The sequence below is a fragment of the Fulmarus glacialis genome, unplaced genomic scaffold (assembly GCF_000690835.1).
Source record: "Fulmarus glacialis isolate BGI_N327 unplaced genomic scaffold, ASM69083v1 scaffold25735, whole genome shotgun sequence".
NCBI classification, from domain to species: Eukaryota; Metazoa; Chordata; class Aves; order Procellariiformes; family Procellariidae; genus Fulmarus; species Fulmarus glacialis.
The window spans coordinates 4,072-26,590 of record NW_009211551.1 but is presented as its reverse complement, the minus strand read 5'-3'; the positions used below and the strand labels follow the sequence as shown (position 1 = coordinate 26,590).

Below are 22,519 nucleotides of genomic sequence, written 5' to 3'. Positions count from 1 at the left end.
TAATATACAACTATGTACAGACTGCTACGGCCTTGGAGGTGGAGGGGGAACACACACAAGCACTATTACTATAAAACTGTAAACAACTGCAGGGTTTTGTTCTGTTTTTTAAAGCTAACCTTTCCACCCCTTATTATGGACAGTTTAAATTCATATGAACAGTTTAAGTTTATATTAACTGCAGTGTCAATCAGGATCAAGGCTGCATGAGAAATAAAATTTTCAGCGTGCTGAAATCACAGACCTGGGACCACCTCTCCTCAAAACAACAGACCACAAAGAGCTGCAGTTTTTACAGTTTTATATGTCAATTAGCAAATTCACAAGCCACCTAGGTAAACACTGCTAGAAAGCAAAATAGCATTAAAGGTTTTATGTAACCACCTATTTTCATATCAAAATTGAATGTGTGAGAGCAACATTAGTATGTTTAACTCACTGAATGCAAGATTAGGTTGAGGCATATGCAAGAACTATTGCGATGTTTTTAAAGACAGCATCAATGTTTTCATTGTAACATTATCTTTAAATATTGCTGAACACAAGACTTTCCCTGAGGTGTAAACATCAAATAACTTGAACAGCTTTACACATCAGCCCCATTAAACAGTTTATTACAACACTACATCTACTGTAATCAAAGAGGTGCTGTGTACAGACATTATCATATGAACAGTTTAACATGAACAAACTACTATAAAAACAAGCATTTACTTGACTTTTTCCAATTGCTTGCACATTATAATTGCCAAATGTATATAACCAGTAATAAAGTTGCAAAAGCTATAAGGTTTAAATCACACAGGTTTCCCTCAAATAAAACAGTTAAGCAACATAAAAAAGTAAAAGAGCTACTGGTTACCATGTATGCAGATTTGCTTTATTCAGATCTATTCCTGTTCATTTTATCCATGAATCCTTACAGGCTCAGTTCAATCACATGAAGCAAACTGCTGGACAAGCATCTTTCCTTGAAGAATGTATCTTGTCTTGCATGCTGTTCCTCTTCCTTCAGCTGTAATGTGTCAAAATTTGTGATGTAGATTTTGCTAGTCCCCATAATACACAGAAAATTGTTGGCTTATATATACATACACAAGTCGTGCATCTACTTCACCATAATGTAAACTAACACGAAATACTCAGAAGCAGTAGCTACTCGTTTGTGCACGAAATTCTTTTCTAATACAATAGTAAAAATAAGATTAATGTTGTTGTACAACAAAGTTGAAAGAATATAAATTTCACTGTTGAAGTTTCGAATGATAAAGTAAGAAATAGCTACTGTTCCTGTGACTGATGGAAACATTTATATAGAACATTTCCTAAAGTATGCATTCTGCAAGAGTAAACGAACAAGCACGTAAGGTAATTTTGCCACAACTGGATTTTTACATTTTTACCTGCCCACTTACAGAAGTTTTAAGCTGGTTTGACATTTAAGTAATGCGCTGATTGTATAATGAAGTGGATGGCTCACAGCTCAGCAACATTTAAAAGTGCACAGAATCTGATACCAGTACTTCAAAATTTTCAGACTAGTGGCAAGCAGGATGGGCTTCATACATCTAAAAATACACGCTTGCAGTTTAATCACAAGAACCCACTTTTCAAATAATACAATATAGATTTGCAGGTTTCCTCACCTACTTGCCCTAGAAAAAACCCCGAGCCCTACTTCCTACTCTCATCTATTTTGGCAAATTAAGGAACCACACCATTCAGAGTTAATTACTATAAGAGTTCACAAAATACTTGGGATGGTATAATTCCATACACTGGATTTCAGTTGAATTCCATTACAAAACAATTAGCTATCTTAATTTCATTAATAATTCACAATTTCAACATTCAATAATTTCAAAATAGTTTAAATCAAATTCTTCAAAAAACCAACACATTAAATTGTTCATTTGAAAAACAAGACATTTAGAGGAGCAATTTCATGAACGTGCACCAGTACACAGCTGTCAAATATTCTTCTACCAATATAATAATTTCAAAGCAGCTGGGAAAACAAAGTAGTCAATTTTAGCATGAACAATTGACACATTTCTTCTTCCTTTCCTCAAAGTGACTGTTAACAATGGCTTTAAAAAACGTGTAACCAAGTAGGCTCTATACACTACAGTATGCACATAAACTAATCCAAATCCAAAGCAGTGACTGGAATTTCTTTTCTTATTTGCAGACTTTGTTCCCAAGTCACGAATGTATCAACCAGTAACTACTTTTGGGGAAGTTCCTTGCCCAGAGACCAAAATCTCCATAGGTGTTACGTACTTTTAGAATTAATCAGTAGCAAAGTGACAAAGTGCTGCCTCCACAAGAAGATATGTTCAGAGTTGCGAGCTAAGTTAGCACAAACAGACAGGGGAGAATCTCATGTTTTTAGTGGACAAAGTAAGTATATGACAGCTGTGAGACTGCGTGTCAGAATTTGCTGCTCTCATCATACAATTGCTGCGGCAAGAATTATGGATCTTTATCACTTCTATGGCAACAGTTAACAGATCCAAAGCACCATATATATGATTTATAATACTAGCATAAGAAAGCTTCAGTTCCTGGGAATAATTTGCTAGATTTGTACGGGTACTTATGGAACTACAGGAACTTTAAAGAATGCATGATAAACTGGAGTTAGGATTAATGCTTTCCAATATAGGGCTCTTAGGATGGTCAGCACCACAGTGAACCTTCATTTTGAAAAACATGACCAACTAAAATCCAAAGTGGTGTACATTTTGGTTCCAAGTATTCTGCCACTGTATCTTGGCAAAACCAGAAGCCTTTGTGGCTCCAAAAGGAAGAAATAAATCTGTATGGATTATACCTTCATGCTCAGCCCTTTTCAGTATTCTACAAGCAAGTAGAATATTGAAGTAAGAAACAACTTTAAAAAAAAAAAAAGATTAAATCTCTAGTCAGTACTTCTTGGCAATGCTGTTTTCCATCTGCCTCAAGCTCATATAAGCTATCCGTCCCAAGCACGTGTTAGGTTTGTACAATTTAACACCATACAGCAATCAGTTTCTCAGCATTTCTACTAATAAAACCCAAATTTCAGACTTATCTGTTAAATAGTTATTTTTTGGTTTAAAAGTTAGGGTTTTATGCCAGAACATTTCACAAACGAAATCCCAGAACTTAAGTGATCAAACATTTTTGTATTCATGCAAGATGCAACGTGAGCATTGTTTTTCACAAAGACAGACTCTTACAACAAAAACCAATAGATTTCTTTTATATATATAAAGCATCTTGCAGTAGCAACTCTAATTTTTTTCTTTAATTCCAATTATCCAAATAAGCATATAAAAGCTTTAAACAGCTTTTACAAGTGTGAAAATTCTACAGTAGTTTAAAGCTGTATGTGCATACACCCGACAAGTTTAGTTATAGTAGTGTAGTAATTCCTGATATTTTCAGAGATTGAATTTCAATCTCCTAACATGTTCACATTTCAGTAAAATGCACGATACACATTTTTCATTATATCCTAATAGCTCCTAAGAATTACTTCATGTAATTCGCCTTTATTTTTATTCTATACATAACGAAAAAAAAAATACACAAAGCAAAAATCCCACAGAAAGTATCAGCTTGAAAGCCAAAATTTGTTTTACCTTAACCTACATTTCAGAACATCACAAGCCTCCAAATACTGTGATGCTTTAGCTATAACACAGTGAGAAAGAAGGAATTTCAAGCTTGACTCTATATTTGTCTTTCTGCGTGTAAGCTGAGATACATATGTGATTCTGTTCATCATACATGTACAAACAGACTATTTTACCACCACTAGCACCTTCTTCCATTTGTTGCATTTTTTTCCCCCCTATTATTAGTGTACTTACCTGGTATCTTTGTTCAATCTTAGCGTATAATTTAAGATCAACACCAGAACATTTTTTCCTGATTTTACATGGGAAGAAAAAGAACACTCCCAAACTAGTTTTATTCATCATATGCCTTTCTCCTACTATCCCATCCTGTCTATTGACCAAAAATAACTGATGAACAGAGAGGTGTGTTCAGAAAACTCAATCTTTAGTTTACAAATTAAAAAGATACGAATTATTGGCAAGTATCTTTCACATCAATACATGAGGAAGACACAAAAAGGTAGATCAGGCTGCCACAGGAAAACAAAAATGAAGATACCTCTCTCACTTCTCTCTCTCTCTTTTTTTTTTTAAAAAAAACCAAGAAATGTTAGTTCTCAAACCACAATGAGCAAAAGGAAAAAAACAGAAGTTGTTCAGTCTTTGGAGAACACTGCATCAAACCAACGTTTTCACTTGCAAGTAACTCCTTTACGTTTCAAATGCTATAAAGCCTTGGGGAACTTTCACACAGCTCAAGTTTGTGAAAACTAGTGATTTCACAAACAAAAGAAAAAAGCACAGGATGCAGGGAACACAAAAATATAAGCGTGTCTAAAGACACCTCAGAAGACAATGAAATTACAGGAATGTGTTCATGGAAAAAATTAATAAAAGTTATGCAGTTATGCATTTGAAAATAAACAATAGCATAAGATTTTCAGTTCGTTCTTCGAATCGTCTTATCACTCTCAAGAAAACGAGAGAAATCACTCAACATTAAGAAACAAACTATATGTTTCTGTAAAGCACCAGAGTAGCCATAAAATAGACTTTAAGAAGCACATAAAACAGTGGCACTGTTTGCCTCTTTCACTCTATGGTGGATTTCAAATACTGAATCAGATGCACAAAGCATGATTTTCTCTGATGAATGCTAGATGCAATAGAATAGTGCCAGCCCCAGACATATGTGCTTCCTCAAAAATACACATTTTAAAAAAGAGAGATTAGGTAAATAACGTTCATAATAGCTTAATACTAAGAAGATCTGAAATAATCCTAGACAGGTACATATACCCAGGTCTTGAACAATGCCACCACATGATTCACTTAAAATTCTGTTATTAACTAGAAGCTTGTTATTAAAATAACATACAAAAATAGGCATTTTCCTATTAATTTACAAGGTTTCTTAAAAGGCTAATTTCATACTTCATTTGATGCTTAAGTGGTTGCTAACACACTGTTACAGGACAGTTCCTACTTACACAAGCAAAAATGTAATGAATATTACTTAAACATTTCCCCTCCTACTGACATAAAAAAAAAAAAAATCCAACCATGTTAGTTCTTAGATCACTCCAAAGCTGTAACTATTTCAGAGAGAGCCAAGAGCAGTTTTTGAAGAAGCACGAGCCTCAGAAATACATTAGACTTTAAATTATTTTGCTTACAGTGGTTTGAGAGCAGAAAAATCAGAGAAAAAACATGAAATATGGAGTACAAAGTCTACATACATATCAACTGTTACAATGTTAGTGTGTTTTTGTCTTTGCAATTCAGTCCAAATCCAGTTTAAATAGGAAATAATCAATCAACCCAGTAACAAAAACATAAAATGAAAAACTTAACATTCAGCAGTTATAGAAATTCAGACAGATTAAGATTGGGACAATGTATCAGCTAGAAATACATCATTGAGTATCAGTTAAACTAAAAAAAAAAAAAGAAAAAAATTCTGTCTAAAAAAAGTCAGGACTCATGCTGATGAAGTTATATCACTATTCTGTTTGTACACATGAATTTTGCTGTTAATCCTTCTAAATGTCATTCTATTGGATTCTTAGTTTTCTTGACTAATACAGGTTAAACATTTGTTTTAAATCTATTCTTCTCTTTTATATCTATAGGCATTCTACAAGCAAAGGCAAGATGTTTCAAGGAAACATTCAGCTTATAGTAATTCTGTAAAATGAATTATCAATGTACATGAAAGCCTTATTCAAGTGAAGGCATGAAATCTTGCAAGAATTTAATTTTAAATCATGAAGTGTACAAACAGAAGTGTAAATACCTGCTATGGTACATCTAAACTTTTTAATAAGAGTTTTATTATTATAAACACATTTAGTAAGTTATTCCAATTTAACCCATCTCTATAAATGTAATACAGTACAAACTGAATTTCACTGTATACAAAAATGTTCACAATGGACCTTTAAAATCCTTCTAAACTAGATGTGTAACACTCTAAAAAAAATGCCAGTACAGTATCACAGTTATGACTGTAGGTACACAATAAGGAGAAGTATAAGTGCCATTCATAGGTTGCAGGCACAGAGGCAACTTCACGTTATCTGGCAAAACACAGTAATATGGGGAGTAACTCTTTTCAGCACTGCTGATATTTATTAAATGACTGAAACTGTTAAATCCGTTTATGAATATTAATCAATGTAAAGAACGAAACAAAAAAATGTATGGCAACATACATCTTAGTGAAAATGAAACATACAAATCAGGAGATAACTGTATTTCTTTTATATATGTGTATGTGTGTATATATATAAAAACAAAACTACAATAAACTACAATAAAGCCCTTCATTAAGACAACAACAAGACAAAATGTTTACAACTTAACTTTAAAAAAATACCAAATGCTTTCATTTACATGCAGAATACTAAATTTGCCCCTTAAATCAAGTATTAAGGACCTATTTTCTTCTTTGCACAAGGGAATCTTACCTACGCAACCCCTCTGAAAGAAAAGTCCCAGCACACAAAGTTGAAGGAAGTTGCGTATATAAATCCCACCTAAACTGAGACTGAAACCACAGTCTCATTTTAAAATTGTGCTTTGGAAATTATAAAATGCAACCTAATACTATTTGTTATATTTTCTTGGGGTGACAGGGTAGGGAATCTGTACTTGGTACAGAAACTCGGTATCTACATGCACAATACTAAATACACAAAAATTAAATCTAGATTAATAAAGTATGCCAAGGGTAAAAAAAATTGTATTAAATTACAGGTTATTAACAATTTTTAGCATGGCTTGCTCATCCCCACCAGAAGTAAAAATCTCTGGAAATGCATCCATCACTCAGCTCAGTGGTTTCCTCCTATTAATAACAACTATTTGCAAATATCACAAATACTCATTTATCACAAAAGGTGAAAATCCAGTTCAACAAAAGAAACTACATTTACTTTTGTTAAATCTGATATTTTACAATTAAGAACACAGATGCTATTTTTATGCAGTTGCAGAAATATTTCTACCAATCCATTTTTTAATGACAAAAAGTGGCATTAACGGGTATACACTGCCAACTTTATTTCAGCTGCCATGTTTCACCTTCCTACTTAAGCCTTTGACTCCCCTTCTCTAGGTCGATTACTGCTTTGTGTGTCTCTGTTATATATGAACCCAAGACAACATCCCACTTAACACTCAATAGACTAGAACATTTAGTAGCAGAATTTGTTCTCTCCCAAAGGAGTCAGTGACACAAAAAACTGACTGAAAAACTGACATTTAACTAATACAAAATTATATTTTCACTTAGGAGTATACTACATTTTGTATGATTTCTAAAAAGTTTTGCTCTATTTAGCTTCTATAAATGAACTTCCATGAATAAATACACATGCAAATCTGGAAACTAAATCTGAGGGTAAATGTAAGAAATAGAAGTTGGGCAGACAGGCAAGTCTGCAAGCTTCAATGTTAGTGTAGATGTAGTGGGAAATTCTTCTAAAAAGGGAAAAGACTACTACAGAGAAACTAATAGGTAGGGGTTTTCCCAATTGTCAAATATAAGTAATCATGGGCAGCTTGAATTCCCAATCCTCAAAATGGTACATTATATAATGTGATGAACATTTCTATGTATTTTAAAGCTCTCAGCAGTACACTGAAAAAAGTATTATTTAGCATGCTACTCTGTAGCTATCTAGACATTTGAAGCATGCAAGACTGCAGGTATATGAAATAAAAGAACACATTAGTTTGTGAAAAACCAGAAAAGAAACAATCCTTGTATCATACATTTGTTTACTATTCTTCAGAAAATGACTTTACTATCAGAGGGGGGGAGGGAATGAAAAATCAGGGTGGTGGGGAACAACTCATCATAAATCTTATTAAGATAACACCTGAATTTAGCTAGAAGGCAGAAGATACTGACAGGTCACATTTCATAAAATAAAGCAAAGTCTGGCTTTATTTCCTGAATTTGAGTAAAACTCACTGGAAAAAAAAAAAAAAACAAAACAACGCCGTACACTGTATGTACATGTGTTCCCTAAATTGAAATAATCCACACATGAAATATGAACAGCTCAATGCTGTCATCCTTACACAAGTAGATTTTAAAATACAAAATTAGTATTTTAAAATACAAATAAGAAATATAACCATAAATTTAATATAAACTTCTAAGATTACAAAGAGAGCAGACTTATCAGTCTAGCTTACTGCTTGTTTAGGAATTGGTTTAATTGCATTTCATAAAAACTGCAAACATTAATACCACCTAAAATTAAGAAGGCCACATGCAACTGCACAAGATAATCACACAAACACTCCCTCCCTCCCAAGACTAGTTACCTGTCATTACTTACCTATGTTCATGTCAGATGCTGCAAGAAGAAAGTGATTCAGTACATACTGCAGAACCATTTAAATGCAGATATTAATGATGTAAATAATCCCAAACCTAGAGTAGCTACTTTTAGTAAATCAGTAACAGTAAAGTTCAAGAACATGAAACAAATGCTCACCTTCTTTAACGATGACGATATTCTCTCTCTCTATCTCGTTCTCTGTCGCGATCTCTGTCGCGATCACGATGCCTCTCTCTTTCACGGCTTCTTTCCCGATAATAGTCATCATGACGATCTCTACTACGTGATTTGTGGCGCCTACTTTTTTCTCGTGACCTACTGTGGTCCCTCTCTCTGGATCGCTCACGTCTTCTAAAAGAAATTACTTCATTAAATTTTTCTTCAAAATACAAGCCATCGCATGTCAATTTTGTATTCTGTTTATGAGTATGAATTTAATCAAAAAAGGATATGAGAGAAGTATCTGTTCACTATGATGCAGAAATGTTTTTGTATACAACATGAAAGATAGCTGGTATAAAAGGTGGTGGCTAAGAACTCAGTTACAGATAGTAAGGTGCACCCACTTTCTAATCTATCAAGGAAAAGTCAGAAAGTACACACTCAGAATGGAGGACGAGATGGCTGAAATCAGCTGGGAGAACGCACCAACCCTCAAACGATCACTACAACATGGCTGCTAATCTGCGTACTGAAAGTATGTGCCAAAACCAGCTGTCTTTGTGTTTTTAATATTCAAGGCCAAATACACTACTGGTACAGTATCCAAATGAACTAGAGGCTCAGTGTTTGTCCTAACTCTAAAAGGGGCATTATTTAAGTTTTGAAAGAAATAATCAATCTCTTATTTGTACTAGGTAGAAGAGACCATGAATTTCAAATCTACCTACTCCTGATTTTTAGATTGTATGATAAAGGACAACAGGCAAAATCATTCTGCCCAAATTTCCCCCCCCCCGACTCAAATGTATTTCTACTGTGACAAGTGTGTAATAAATTACTTTTAAGCAAAATGAAAATTGGCAAATATCCTCAACCTTAATTTTCAATAGCGAATTCTAATAAAAACTATGCACTGGACATCTTAATTGATAAAGAATAATTCTATTTTGAAGTCTACACACTGCAAAAGTACCATGTAGGAAAGGATAATAAATAAAACTAAGAATTAAAGTTAAGATAGTCAGGTCAATTTTGAAAAGAGGGTTAATTAAAAGGCAGCTAAGTTCGGGAAACTCCTATTTGGTTCTTTCACACATTGCTTGTGCAACTCAGCAAATTACTAAGTGTCTTAGTTTCTTCTCTGTGAACTAGTCCTGCGCTACACCTTCCCTTTTATAAGTAAGGGCAGATGGAAGAGGAAAGTTTTACCTGGATCCAGAACCATAAGACTTGGACTCAATTCCATGAAGGCAGTCCTGAAGAGAGCTAATAAGTACTTTACAGCGATCATCCGCAGATACTTTGGACTGTTTAATCAAGGAAATTGCAGTTACCAAGGTCTCTATAGCACTTCCATAGTCCCCTGAAAATGATGTAAGATCATGATCAGAAAATTATGCAAATTAAAGCAAAGATTTTTATCTGTAATAGTATTACAATTTTGAGTATTTTCTCTTCAACAGCCATCCAGATTATTTACTGTGAAACCAAGTATTAAAATACTGTCCAGATCAGTACTCAGAAGGCATTCTCAGAAACTAAATGGAGCACAGTACAGAATCAGTCACGGGTTGTACCTAAATTCAGCCTCCTATTACGAAAATGCGGCTTCAGGGCTGCAAGTTTCCTAATAAAAAAGCTATACACTCTTTTCAGTTGGCTAGAATAGCAAACACATTAATTGAGTTTTACTAACCAGCACTGGCATCTGATACAGCTCTTGAAATGGCACTGCTTGAGATTGCCCTATTTCTATTCATGATTTCTTCAAATTCTGCTTCACTTAGAGGTGTCCTTGCAGCATCCATTTCTCTGCAAGCAATAAAACTAGTATTTAAAAGGCTAAGAAAAACTTAAGAAGATATCATTGCAGTTTTAACAATCCAAGTTTGCAACTTTAAGCAAAGTGACAAACAGAAAAGAAAGCAGGATCTGGGTTTGGTTTTGGTTTTTATAAAGGACCATGTTACAGTATAAAATCCTGAAAGCTAAAAAAAAAAAAAAAAGGAAAAAAAAAGAAAAAAGGTAAAAAACAATTAAGACATTGCTGTATAAATAGACTTATTCTTGTTCACCCCATCTATTTTGAAGATTCAGCAGCACTTAATATTGTGCTTTACAAATATTTATAATTTTCATAAAATCCTTGAAGGTATGTAAGTAGATATTATCCCAATTGAATGGATGTGGAAATACATGTACATAGGCAATGCGACTTTGAGCAAAATTAGAGATCATTTTTATAACAGTACTGGAATTAGAACTATATGATCCTGTTTCCCAGATCTTAACTAAGACCAGAATGCTATAACTTACGAAAAGCAAATATAGTCTACCATCTTTAAAACACTCAATTTTCTGAATGATACTTCAACATTTTACAGCTAATTTTGGCTTTTTATTTCTGGTCAAGTTCGAGGTGCTCCAATTTGACCTCCAAACCAGCCACAGTAAGGAGGAAGCAATAAAGCAGAATCCTCGTACTCATTACACTTTTTTACTTTAATTATTAGCTACCTGTATAGGGTTTCCAAAGTAACAGAAGTTAACCTATACAAAAATTTTCCCATAAGTTTTGCAGTGTCCTATTAGCCAGTCTCTGTATCATATAGAAAATTTGGAGAAATGTGTTAGAGACAAATGTTGAGACTGTTAAACTGGCCCACTGCTTGATATTTCTAGAACAGTGTTAGTTCTTCTGGTAGAGAGAAAATGCAGAATAATAAGCAATGCTATCCTCTTAATTGCAAGAAGTGGAACAAGATCCTATAGCCAGTTTAGCATAAGAGGAAATGTCTAAAAATTCATACCTCCCTGAGTTTTGAGTATTATTTTTCGTGTGCCTCCCATAGAATGGAATATGTAATTTTTCTCTTATGGACATGTTATTTCCAGTGAAACGCCTATGATATATAATTAATGACAATTTAAATAGTTATGGATGATAGTTTTAACATTATTAATGAAAATACTGGACAGTAAGTTATACTGTCCTATTCCCACTCCTTCCCTCCCCAGACATTCTATAAACTGCAGACAACCTCGATTTTGTCCATCAAAAAACAACCAACACCTTATCGTTTTACTATATTTTGGGCAATTAAGCCAAATGCTTGAATTTCTATAGTTTCTGTATGAACACAATATGTACAGATGCGTGGGTTTTTTTAAACTTTGTGATAAAAGAAGAATAAAAGCAAAGTGTCTCTGCAGAAAACATTTTAAGCAAGAGAAGTGTCTCTCATGCTAGCAGTAAAATCACAACTGAAAAATCCAAATATAACTATGTAAAAAGTGTCTGTCTTATCTTTTCCCAAAATTAAAAAAAACAAATACAAATATGGTGGGGGAAAAAAAAAAAAAAAAAAAAAAAAAAAATCAAGAAACAGCAGCAAGACAGAGATGCTTGGAAGCACAGATGAAAAGGATGTTTCAAATAAGATGTGAAAAACTTGACAAGTTAAGTCAGAGAGACTCAAGAACTCTGTCCCAGATAGGATTAACCATAGGAAAAGCCACTGCTACAAACACAGCAAGATTGCACCAAATGAGCAGAAGCATCTTGACAGGAAAGGAAGATAAAAGTCTTGCAGTAAATTCATGCCTGGCTTTTGAGACAAAGACTAACTTTGAATTGAGTCCTGAAGAAAAAAGGGACAAGCAGAGCTGCTAAAAGATGAAAATGGTATGAGCTTGGTACAGCACTGTACTCAACATATGCACATATTCAAAAAGGAGAACTCCAGAGCATCCCAAAAAGACAGCTTGCAAAGCACGACGATAAAGCTACAAGTCAGAATCTCAAGTTAAGACAGAAGCACAACCAGAAGCTGCTGCATAAGTAGTGATATATAAGTTTACATGTAGAACACATGGAATGATGACACTGCCAAATACAAACAGTGGAAGACAAACAGTTCAGAGCTGAAAAGGGAAAGTGAGATTTACTGGTGTTGCATTACTGCTACAAACATGTTTCTGAGAGATATTTCACTGAGAGAAGTGAAAAGGGGCAAATGAGAAGACTGCTGGGATCCCTTCCAGCCTATTTTTCATTATTTCTAACATCTGCATTAAAAGGGAAAATCAAATGCTTCCTACAAGAGGAGTAAAATCTGCTACCAAGCACATTACACCAAAAGCACTCACCTTCCAGGTGGCCCATAGTCACCTCTGTCATATGGTGGAGGTCGGCCATATGGATCTGTCGGAGGTGGGCCACGGCTGTCTGAAGTAGGTATGCCACTATTGGCAGGTGGGGGGAAGAAAGCTGGATTCACATGTGGTGCAGGTGGTGGAGCACCTGGAGGTGGCCCAGGGAGATGTGGAGGAGGAGCAAGAGTCAGGGGTGGCCCAAGAGGGCCAGGCGGACGAGGGGGAAATGGACCCGGAGGTGGAGGTGGACCCTGCTGAGGTGGTGGCGGACCTGGTGGTGGCCCGTAGCCTGGAACTGGTGGTGGAGGGCCTGGAGGAAGTGGCCCAAGTGGAGGCTGACCAAAAGGCTGTCCTGGAAACAGAACTGGTGGTGGTGGACGGTCACCACGATTAGGAGGTCCAGCTAATGGAGGTGGGAGGACCTGACCAGGAGGTGGAGGGCCTGGTGGGCCTGGTGGGCCAGGAGGACCTAAAGGTGGACGTGGGGGAGTTTGTCCAGCTAAAATAATAAAAAAAAAAAAAATGAATAAAAAAATAAAATAGAGTTAATAAATATAAAGAAATAAAACTCAGCAAAATAATTAAAAGTCTTGTCTTTTTTTTTATTCTTAAAACAACAAGAAAATAAAAACAACCCTCACTGAACAAACTGCAACTTACACAAGACATGTATGGTCCCACTTTGGGTCCAGTACCTTAGAAAATTTTTAACAGCTGCTTGACTATCAATATCTAAAGAGAACAACATTAACTTGAAAACTGACAACTCGCCCCCCCAATCACTTAATCACCTGCTATTGTTACCAAAACCCCCAAAAGCTTACAAAAACTAGAAAACATTGCATCCTACTTACACCTAGCTACTTACGCAGCTAGTCTTTCATTTGGGGCATAAGATACAATATATATTAAAAATATGGGAAAAGCTATATTGGAGAACCTACTTTCAGGTCCCCACTAGCGGATTTTCAATTTGACCATGTCCCTTTGACTGTTAGTAGACAATCTACTACTGAATGACATTTATTAAAAATACTTAAGCTGAAATAAGAACTTCACTGCAATGCAAGCCTGATTGTTAAACAGAGATTTCTCCCGTATCAGATACCTGAGTAAACATGAACACCTCCTCTTCAAATCTGTGGTATCCTAAGTGCCAACTAACTGACCTGTCAGTGGGCATGAATCAAAGCTGAACTTCTGATGATGTGCAAACTTGTAATGCAGTAAGGAAGAGTTACTTTACGCTCTGCAACACAGGCATTCTCACGCCATATAGCAAATACAAAAATCTGAACTATGCTGCACTAAAGACAAGTCTACTCGCTAACGTGATCTATCTTAATTTTTTCATACTTTAAAAATATGCACATTGACACATTATAAAGAATGTCTCTAAAAAATGTTATTATATTGCTATCAAATTTAGGAAGTACAACTCCCTGTTTGAATATCAACAAAGAAATATTGTCAAATCCTACAGTCCAGCTGTGAACGCCAATTATAGCACATTACTGAATTGCCTTGATCTTTATAATTTCCCAAGTAAGTATGCTGCATTAATACAAGAAAACACAAATGATACTGAAACTCCACATATGAATTATTTTACCTGGGAAAGGTGGTGGTGGCCCTCCTGGCCCTGCCGGTCCAGGGAATCTGTCTCCACCTGGAATGGCACCTGGAAAACGGCCTCGTCCTCTATTACTAGGTGGAAATGCTGCTCGTGAGCTTCCTCCTGGGGGACCAGCTTTACCTTCCCCAGACATCTGGCCAGACTGTGTAGCTGCGATGGAAAAGCAAAAGTGTAATTACATAAATCAAAATAGGTTAACGCTTTTCAACACCTGATCTAAAGTTTTATGCAGTGCTTTTTGTGAGCACCAACTTGTTCCTCGATACCCAAACCCAAAGCATTTGGGGAGGAAAGTGCTTTGCTAAAATACAGCAGTGTTCCAGTATGCCCCACACTAATGGAATAGCATCTGGGTAGACTGTCAGTCCTTCCTTTAATGCCGCCCAAGGCCACAAACTATTAGGACTGGGAACCACATAACAAGGTGCTGGAGGAAAGCACAATGCAGAATCTCTCTTCCCCATTCTGTGATAAGTGCAGCCTGTCCAGACATCAGAATTCAGTCCAGTTTGCCTACAAATGTTAAATTTCTAAACGCTTTTGTGCTTTTTTTTTTAAATCACATCCACAAGAAATTGAGAAAGCTTCTCCAACTATAAGACAAGAGTTTCACAAAGCTGCAACCTTCTTTCAGTGAGTGCTATCTCTTGTCAAGAAAACAGCTCTTCAGTGTATTAAGTGGTTCTTTTAATTTTTATTTAAGAGGATCATCTTTAAACAAAGATGCAACTTCATTCACCAGGACTGTAAGTATTTTATAGCTATCTTAAACTGTGTAGAAATTATCAGATGCTGAGAGAAAAACTGCCATACTACTTTGGGAATAAACTTCTGTTTTTCCAAGACAGCACATAGGAAAGGCTTACTTTTCCTTGACTGCATTTCAAACTGACTCAGAAATTGTTTATTACATGGAGTAACAACAGGATTCTGCCCATGCAATTCTCTTTTAGGCAACAAATCCATCAACTTTTTGGAGGATGCTTCCGATCCCACACCCACAAGGGCAAACCTGAAAGGAAGGAGAAAAAAAAAAAGTTTTTCTATTTCCTGGATATCCTGATGCCTCATGAAAAAGGTTACACACAGTAAGCAAAATAATACTTGAAAACTAGATACGTAAACTGTCTCACAGGTCTTAGTCCAGTTTTCAGAACAGATAAAATAACTCATTCTAGGACATGTAAGAACCAAAAGTGTAAGTGCAAGCATCAAAATGTATCACTACAAAGGCAGCTTTTTAGTAGAGTATCAATACACTATATATGAATACATATAACCAAGTTATTATTAAGCATTCACTGTGTTCTTATTACTACTAAGGAGAGAGAAAGGCATATTCATGCAAGAAAGATTAGGTTGCCAGTGAAAAATGGGCTCAATCGTTCACTTTCAACAGTTAATGGAAAATAAAGATGTAAAGAAAGATTTAATAATGGAGGTTGAGGGAACAGTATTTACACTATGAGGAACAACAAATATCACCACCATGCTAACTGAAATCTAGGAATAGTCTTAATGAAGATGGCCAATAAGATTTAACTCACAAAATAATGAGACAATACCGTCATAAAAAAATTTATGCCTAAAATTGAAGTCATTAGTATGAAATGATATACCAAATCATTGTTGGATATCAATAAACAAAGATTATCAGTTCATCTCTTTCCCCATTTCCACCCTCCCAAACTTTAGTCCATTTACAGAAAAAAACAAATGACAAGTTCTTACCCTTTAGACTGGCCATTAGCACGATTTTCAAAAAATTTTATCTCCAAAATATCATTTACCCCCAGTGAATGAACTGCTTCAGTTAAGTCTTCATCTGTTGTCCACTGAAAAATATTTTTAATATTCAACTATTCTTTCCCCATTTCCACCCTCCCAAACTTTAGTCCATTTACAGAAAAAAACAAATGACAAGTTCTTACCCTTTAGACTGGCCATTAGCACGATTTTCAAAAAATTTTATCTCCAAAATATCATTTACCCCCAGTGAATGAACTGCTTCAGTTAAGTCTTCATCTGTTGTCCACTGAAAAATATTTTTAATATTCAACTATGAAATCTTATCTAAAACACCAGGAAAAAGGGCAACTAAGTTTTCCAAGGATTTTTTTGTGTGTGAAATTGGTCAAGAGGAGTACTTTATTCAGGCTGTCAATATTTTCTGACTTTTGGAGAGCAGTCATTTATATTTTACAGTTCTCAGAAAACTAATTTTAAAAATATACACGCTTCCCCATATGCTACATTGCATCAACCCCTCCACACAGTGTACCAGTTACAGTATGCCAAGAAAATTTGTATTTGAGTGACTTTTGTCTTCTGAGAGTACAAGGCTTAAACTGTACTATTTCAAGAACTGTTACTTTTTCCACACCCAATCAATTTTTTCTCCCATTCTATTATTTCCACACAAAAGTCAATTTTAAACACCACATTAATGAGGTGAGCTTTGACTAGTGAAAGTTTAGTGAACTACATATTATTTGCACAAAAATAACAGGATTTACAGACAAAAGAAGGGAAACTAGTACAGAAACTATGGTTAGAAACAATTGCTTCCACTTAACCAAACCTACGTGCTGCAACTTCCTATTAATTACTATGTAACATTTAACAATTTCACTCTTATCCAAAGATACACAAACACACTAATACTTACGGTTTTCTTCCTGCTTCTGTAACTCCATCACTTCTCTAAATTTCATATGGGAAGTGCAAAGCAGGCTTTCAAGATTCTGAACTACTTATCTGATCTCCCTCAAATCAAGGTTTCTTTTAAAAATTCAACAAATTACTTTGCTGAGAGCTGAACTCAAAGAAGACAAACACAACAGCAACGCTAAAGTAGATAAATGCACTTTTTGTGGATAACTTCATTTGTGAAGCCAAATAACGAGTAATAGGTACAAATTGCTGAACATTGGCCTACCGCTTTAGAAACTGTGACATTTGACTTAGATGAGTTCAGCTAATTCATGTGCATTTTATTGATGCCATTCATATATTTTAGAACAGCACAACTGTTAAGTCAACGGCTCCTTTACTTACCTATTAGCTCCTGAAATTAGGATACTGTAATAATTAATGAAAAACACCTAAGCACCCATAAAGCACTCTTTTGCAAGTTTAGCACTAGTAAGAAATTAATCAGAAGGGAAATAACCTTGAATGAGAATTTTGCATGTGTGGACCTGGAAGAATTGGATTTCAGGTAAACAGATAAAAACTCCAGTTAATTCAGCTACTGACCAGCTCTTAGACTTTGTTTGCTTAACTGCAATTGATTTTAAAATGCTTTAATGCTAACAAAAGTCATTGTCTTAAGGGCAACTGCAGTTCAGTGAGTTATCCCAAACCTGTTACTCCCAGGACCACAGAAATAAGCCTCAAGGCAAATACCTGAAAAACAGCTTTGTTGTAAGAGTCACTGCCCTGCAAAAAGGGAAGTGGAAAAAGGCCCTGGAAAAATGTGAAAAGTGATTTCAAGAAAATCCCAGAGAACCTTCCAGCTCCTTTTTAAACTAAACTTTTCAGCAAAAATTTACTAAAAAATGGGTTTGTTCAGTAGCCTTAAAGTAGCAGCAGGCATAAAGTATTTCATAGTTTAAGGTTGTTCTCCACTTTCATTCAGTTCTCTGAAAACCTTAAGAAGATAGTAGCACAAACATCCCTTCATAACACTTAAAACATGAGAGGAAGCCTTAAAGTTGATATTTACTGAAGCTTTCTTTAATTTTTTAGCCATCAAGACAGCTCCAGACAGACTCACTAAATTTCAGGTAAAAGAAAAAGACAACAACAAACCACCTGCTTTGCTGTACTCTTAGTATTTCATATAAAACAATTTTTTAAGCCAAAAATATTTACAAAGAATTATGTTCACAATTTTAAAATTCCTGGCTACACCTAAATAGTAGTAAGATACTTACCCACGTAAGATTTCCAATGTACAAGGCAATTCTCTTTCCAGTATACGTATAGACAACATTTGGTGCAGCTCCTTTACCTACATCATCCCCAACAGATGGTGGGAGAGAATCCATGTAATCACGATCTTCTGGGGCATCTCCATTATTTGCAGATGGAGAAATTACATCATCATACAAATCAATCTGATCATGTCCACCATATTCAGCTTCCTAAAATACAAAAGACACCTTGATTATATTTAACATTAAACACACTTAAAACTTACTTGAAACAAAACGCTGTGATAACTGCCACGTTCCACAGACATGGTAAGTCTGATCCAACACCTACAAACATCCCTGCTGAAAAGCTAAGTCCCAGTTTCATCCACATTAAATTATATAAAATTCTTATGACTTCTATTATATTCTAAACTGACAGGGGAGAAAAAAAAAAAATCAACAAAAAATACTTCTGGCCACTGTTTTGCATTGCAATACTTTTGCCCTTGTAATATAAACAGAAATCCAAAAACCCACAAGCCCTACTCCCAGAATTATAGACATTAGCAAGCACGAGCAACATGCAAAATGAGAGGCTAACATCCACTCTCAAGCAAATCTTTTTTCCATCAAAACATATGGTAGAGTGAACAGACCGAGCTTCCAGAGGAGCCCTACTGACAAACAACCTTCTACCTTTCAGATTTTTACTGCATTCCTAACTTGATTTTTATCTCCTCATTCACAGAGGGGCCAGACAGGGACAGAATTCTATTTTGTTTCATTAAATCTAATAAACCCAAGGGTTTTTATTTACTTATTCATGGGCTACAGAGGGACTATTCTACAGCATCACGTCTGCCTCTGGAACATTTTGGTTCAGAAAAGCATCGTGGGGTTTTGGAGTGAATCACTCCCTTCTCCCTTGGGTTGGTACAGGTTACAGCACAGTTCTGGCCAAGTGAACTAGATTCCTTTCAGATAGAATGGAAATGAGAGTTTCTTTCCAGAAGCTCTGCTTCATGTGCTTAACAACTGCATCCTACCTGCTAAATGGGAACAGATGGGTCAAGATCAATCAGTGGTCCTTCAGACAGCTTTGACTCATAAGTGTGGTAGGAATATTTGGTCCAAAAGGCCTGACTAAATTTAGTCTGAACTAGACTACGCAAACAGTGTGTTAGGTAGAAGGAGGGGCCTGAGCACCAACTGCCTCAATCTGCTGATGTGCTACTACCAAGCCATATTACTTTTTGTAATAAAGACAGCTGTACTGTCATCACTGAAGACACACAATTAAGAGAAGTTGACTGTAAATGGTAATAATCTCCTTAACAAAAACATGCAAAAACTTTTTTAAAAACACAGTGTAACCTTAATCAGTTGGATCACTTAATTCCGAATATGAATGAAGCTGGGTGTTGTGTATTTGCATTAAGGAACTACTTTTAAAACAAAGACTTTTTTTGATTCTTGCCATTTTTCATCTTATATACTGTCACTCATTATATTCAATGGTGATCAATTCCACAATGGGATGCTGCTATCCTTTTTTACTATCCTAGCAATCACTTATGATCAAACAGCCCAATCTGTGTGAGAGAGAGGCACCATTTAAATAGTTACTGACATGAAGGCAGTAACTTCTCAGTGAACAACAGTGGTCTGACAAAGCTTAGGAAAGCCTAGCAGTGTTTAACGTTAACCTTCAGCTTTTATATTGACTTTCACAAGTTGCCGCACCACATGCAAAAGTTAGACTTCAAAAGCCTGCAGAGGGTTCCTGGACTCTTCCACCCTGATCCAGAACAGAAACTGCCTCACCAGGTTTTGATATCAGAGATATTTCAGCATCCACTATCTTGTGAATTTGTATCTAGAAACCCACACAAGCATCCTAGATAGAAAGTTCAAGGTACCAGATACAGCGACTAGAGAGAATCAAGTTGGATTCCACAGAAAACAGGCTGCAAACCTAGCAATCTTGGTTGAAAACCCAATATGTCCACAACCGCCATCAGATGATCAGCTGTCTTGAAAATATGAAAATATTATCAGCTGCTACTCATACAGAGAGAGTATCACTACAATTAAAAAAAAAAAAAAAAAGACAAACAAAACCCACAAAAAAAACCCAAACCAAACAAAAAAACAGTTAAGCTAAGTTTTGGCATTGTCAATCAAGTAGATTTGATCCTCAGTAAACTGCACTGTCCCAATACACCCTAAATTTCAACAGAAAATGTATCTCTCAAGGTAAGTTTATAATCATTAAATTAAGTAAGGGTTTCATATTTTCACCTAGTCTGTCCAGTTTTCTGTCTCAGTTTGATTCCTCCTATCATCATAGCTGATGAAAGTAGGTTCAAAGAACTGCCTGGGACAGGCCTAAACATGACATCTTACAGCAAGATTAAGGATGATGTCACAAGACAATTAAGGAAATCCTCTGCTAAACGTGCAGTAGTTCTAGTCATCTGTGTGTATGGATGATGACTTCAGGAAAGTAGAATTTAGCCTTGGTAGACAGATCCAAACAGGCAGTCACCAGTCTTACAGCAGATGTACACTAACCTATCTCCCTGAGAAGGCTGAGGTCAGCATTGCCAAAATGCCAGAGTAGGCAGCAGTCCACAGCTCTGCTGCACTTCCCTAGTGGCAAGAAACTCCTCTGAAGCAGATCAAGTTTCTATCACATAGGCTTTTGGGTCACCATCGAAGGAGGGAAAGAATTATCAGGGCAGTGCAATCTGCATGTAATTGGGGGGGGCAAAGTGCCCGACAGAATCAGTGCCTTAATGTAAGTCAATAAAGACACAACAGAAAACCTGATTTGTTCACCATAATCTCTTCTTACATTGTGCTGGTATTGCAGCCAGTACGGAATTCATTCAGCTATCAGTCTGTCAACAAGGTGTGTGGTTAGATGGTTAAGAATGATCTGAGTCAGCAACTGCAAGTGTAGATGGAAGAGAGGTGTCTCGATGGCTGTTGCACAAGATCCAACAACCCTTCCTCCTTCATACATGTACCATGGAAACTTAAACACACCCTTCTTTCCTAGGTGCAGAAGAGTAAGAAAAAGAACACGGGAAGTGTCTTAGCTATTTCAACAAATGCTCTGTCCGTACCAGGAATTGTTTTTGACCTCTTCGACTTCCTTAGTTAAGAGAAGGCCATCAAGCACGAAGAGAAATTATTTCTGCTCAATTATAGTCATTCACAATCTTACAGATAAACACGCTAAGAAACAAAGTCAGCATCGTTATTCTGGCCCTCTCTACAACCGACTCAGAGTGGCAACACATTTCCAAAGCCCACGTTTTAACTAGACCACAGTCTGAAATCCTAGATCATTTGCTCTGGAAAATCAGGACTGAAATTCCACATTCTGTGCTATTAAGTGGGACTGGGTGAATAAAAAGGATACCGAAAAGATTGCTCTCAAAGATTCATGCCAGACTAGCTGTTACACTTACAGTTACTCAGCCCTTCCTCAATATTTTGTATTCTAATTACTGTTTGCAGTGTTTTGCAACATTCAAATATGAAATCAATAAACACATAGAACATCACAGTCATGTCCAGAAGGGACAAATTAAAAGTGTTATTTCTTTTTGGAACTTAGCAGCCATACTCCTCTGAGTTGCAGAGAAAAACTGGTCACTCCCTTTACAAATTCTGTTTTGGAAACGGCTTTTTTTTTTTAAATAAAATTTCTTTAAACTATACATATGCTTCTGAGACTTGCTTTTTCCTCTCAACTGTTCAATTTAAGAGTTAAACACCAAATTACACCTCCAAAAAGACATTTAAAAAAAAAGGTGATGTAAATAAAGTTTCATTAAAAAAATGTGCTATTGTTTCGAAAAAAACATTCAATGAAGAAAAAGCAGATTATCCAGCTTCTCCCTTATCACTTTTTCACTCAAGTTACAGTATATGTGGTCAAAAACTCTAAATACAAATTAGCATCCTCACTTCAAAAAAAGTTTGTAGGTCCTGAAGAATAACAAGTTAAAGTGATAAGCAAAAATATTTCTGATTCGATTAGCTGCCTGAACACAGACAGGAACCTTAACAAAACAGCAGGCCTTTGATGTTTCTAAAATAGCACACTGCCTGTAGCAGAAACATCCACCACAGTGGACAAGTTTGTTAGACCGTAAGATTCACGTTTAC

General features: G+C 35.8%; 1 protein-coding gene across 1 annotated transcript; it reads right to left on the bottom strand.

The window, feature by feature from the left end:
- Window positions 1–597: 597 nt before the first annotated feature.
- On the bottom strand, window positions 598–18,663 carry CPSF6 (cleavage and polyadenylation specific factor 6, 68kDa). The gene is made up of 11 exons (XM_009577590.1): window positions 18,622–18,663; window positions 18,356–18,565; window positions 16,349–16,452; window positions 15,284–15,429; window positions 14,394–14,567; window positions 12,776–13,280; window positions 11,437–11,529; window positions 10,323–10,438; window positions 9,836–9,989; window positions 8,621–8,812; window positions 598–1,015 (listed from the first exon to the last, which is right to left on the bottom strand). The coding sequence occupies exons 1-10, from the start codon at window positions 18,661–18,663 to the stop codon at window positions 8,626–8,628; spliced, it is 1,731 nt and encodes a 576-aa protein (XP_009575885.1). The 3' UTR covers window positions 598–1,015; window positions 8,621–8,625.
- Between the last annotated feature and the right edge of the window lie 3,856 nt (window positions 18,664–22,519).